At 40.2% G+C, this 2,098-nt stretch overlaps 1 protein-coding gene across 1 annotated transcript; it reads left to right on the plus strand.

The window, feature by feature from the left end:
• Window positions 1-546: 546 nt before the first annotated feature.
• On the plus strand, window positions 547-1,506 carry LOC102545457 (olfactory receptor 8U9-like). Its single transcript, XM_031673691.2, has one exon. It carries the CDS (start codon window positions 547-549, stop codon window positions 1,504-1,506), a length of 960 nt encoding a protein of 319 aa, XP_031529551.2.
• Window positions 1,507-2,098: the final 592 nt, after the last annotated feature.

Here is a 2,098-nt window from a genome sequence, read left to right on the forward strand (position 1 = left end):
TAAAGTTACCTATTTCCAGCATTTGCATTAACACAATTATGAAGATTCTGTAGTCACGTATGGTGACTTCTTGGCAATAAGTAGGGTATACAACAGTTGAATATAGCATTGCAGCAATGTGGAGTTTGTATCACACGGGCAAGTCTGTCTGGGTAATGTCACTGCAGAAGATTCAATTTCCTTTATATTACCAATGTTAGGATTTTTTTTTTTAAAAAAAACAATAGTTCAAAATTTTGAAAAATTGATGGTAAAATTGAATTATATAAAGTCAAGAGCTTTGAAAAGAGAGCCAGTGTGGACTGAATCATGTCCCACAGCTCTTAACGTTAAATGCAATCGACTTTGGGGAACACAATGTGCCTTTCCTACAAAAGATTTCTTTTTGATATTTGTCCCATCCCCTGGCTCCAAGGATGCTAATGATTTTAATATTAGCATTTTCCTGTTAAAAATGAAGTGGCTTTAAAGGATATTACAATTCAAATTTAATTTAATTAAGCTGGATGTAATTCTCCTCTCTTCATGCAGACATACTGAAGACAAATGACCCGGATCAACTGCATGCAGGTGACAGAGTTCATTCTCGTGGGCCTCACAGACCGTCAGGAGTTGAAGATGCCCCTCTTTGTGCTCTTCTTCTCCGTCTACCTCTTCACAGTAGTAGGCAACCTGGGTCTGATCCTGGTCATTAGAATGGATGCAAGACTCCACACACCAATGTACTTCTTTCTTAGCAACCTGGCCTTTGTTGATTTCTGTTATGCTTCTGTCATCACACCCAAGATGCTGGGGAACTTCTTGTACCAACAGAATGTGATCTCCTTCAACGCGTGTGCGGCTCAGTTAGGCTGTTTCCTGGCTTGCCTGACAGCTGAGTGTTTGCTCCTAGCTTCCATGGCCTATGACCACTATGTGGCCATTTGTAAACCTCTCCTCTATACGGCTGTGATGTCCCCAAGAATCTGCATCCAGCTTGTGGCTGCCCCCTACAGCTACAGCTTCCTGGTCGCCCTGTTCCATACCCTCCTCACCTTTCGCCTCTCCTATTGCCACTCCAACATCCTTAACCATTTCTACTGTGATGACATGCCTCTCCTCAGGCTGACGTGCTCAGACACTCACACCAAGCGGCTGTGGATCTTTGTCTGTGCTGGTATCAAGTTCATTTCTTCCCTCCTGGTTGTCTTTGTCTCCTACGTGTACATCATCTCTGCCATCCTGGGGATGCGCTCAGCTGAGGGGAGACACAAGGCTTTCTCCACGTGTAGCTCCCACATGCTGGTAGTCACCATATTCTACGGGTCCCTCATCTTCATGTACTTACAGCCAAGCTCTCACCATTCCCTGGACACAGACAAGATGGCCTCTGTCTTCTACACGGTGATCATTCCCATGTTGAACCCTTTAATCTACAGCCTCAGGAACAAGGAGGTGAAGGATGCCTTGAAAAAAGCGATCATTAATAGAAACCAGGTTTTTATGTTCATGAAGTTAAGAAAGTGACTTGAATAAAAAAAATGAAATTTTCTTCACTTTTTTCTCTTAAAAATATTAGAATGCCTGTTCCTCATATGTGATTTCTACATATCTGTTCAATGTACAATAAAATTTTCTATAGATTTTTACTTAGAATGAGATTTCAGACATAAAAGTAACCATACGAACTTATGCCCATTCCTTCATGTTTCATATGAAAATGCATTAAAAATAATTATCTGGTCCATAGGAATTTATGCCAGTTTTCCTGTTTCTCAAATGAAGAATTGCATGAAAGCTATTACCTGTTTATGTAACTAGTTACAGGACAAAAACACAGCCTGTCCTTCCGTCCAGCATCCCCAGTTCAGAAGTCTCCAGGTGCATTAACAATATCCCACATGAAAACCAAAGATGCGTAGCACAAGTATTTTTTCCTGATTTGTTAGTTTCTTCAAACAATATGAAAATACAAAACTGTTCCATATTGATGTATTTAACAAATTCTCTTTATTCAAGAGAACAGTATTGTATCCTAACTTTTTCAATGTCACTGTTTTAACATGACCTGAAGTCTGGTTTGATCTCTGAAGACTAATTCTTAAGGGACCTTTTTTTT

The sequence above is a fragment of the Vicugna pacos genome, chromosome 10 (genome assembly GCF_048564905.1).
Source record: "Vicugna pacos chromosome 10, VicPac4, whole genome shotgun sequence".
NCBI lineage: Eukaryota > Metazoa > Chordata > Mammalia > Artiodactyla > Camelidae > Vicugna > Vicugna pacos.

Coding starts and splice junctions, on each gene's coding strand:
- LOC102545457 (XM_031673691.2), top strand. CDS start 547: ATGACCCGGATCAACTGCATGCAGGTGACAGAGTTCATTCTCGTGGGC.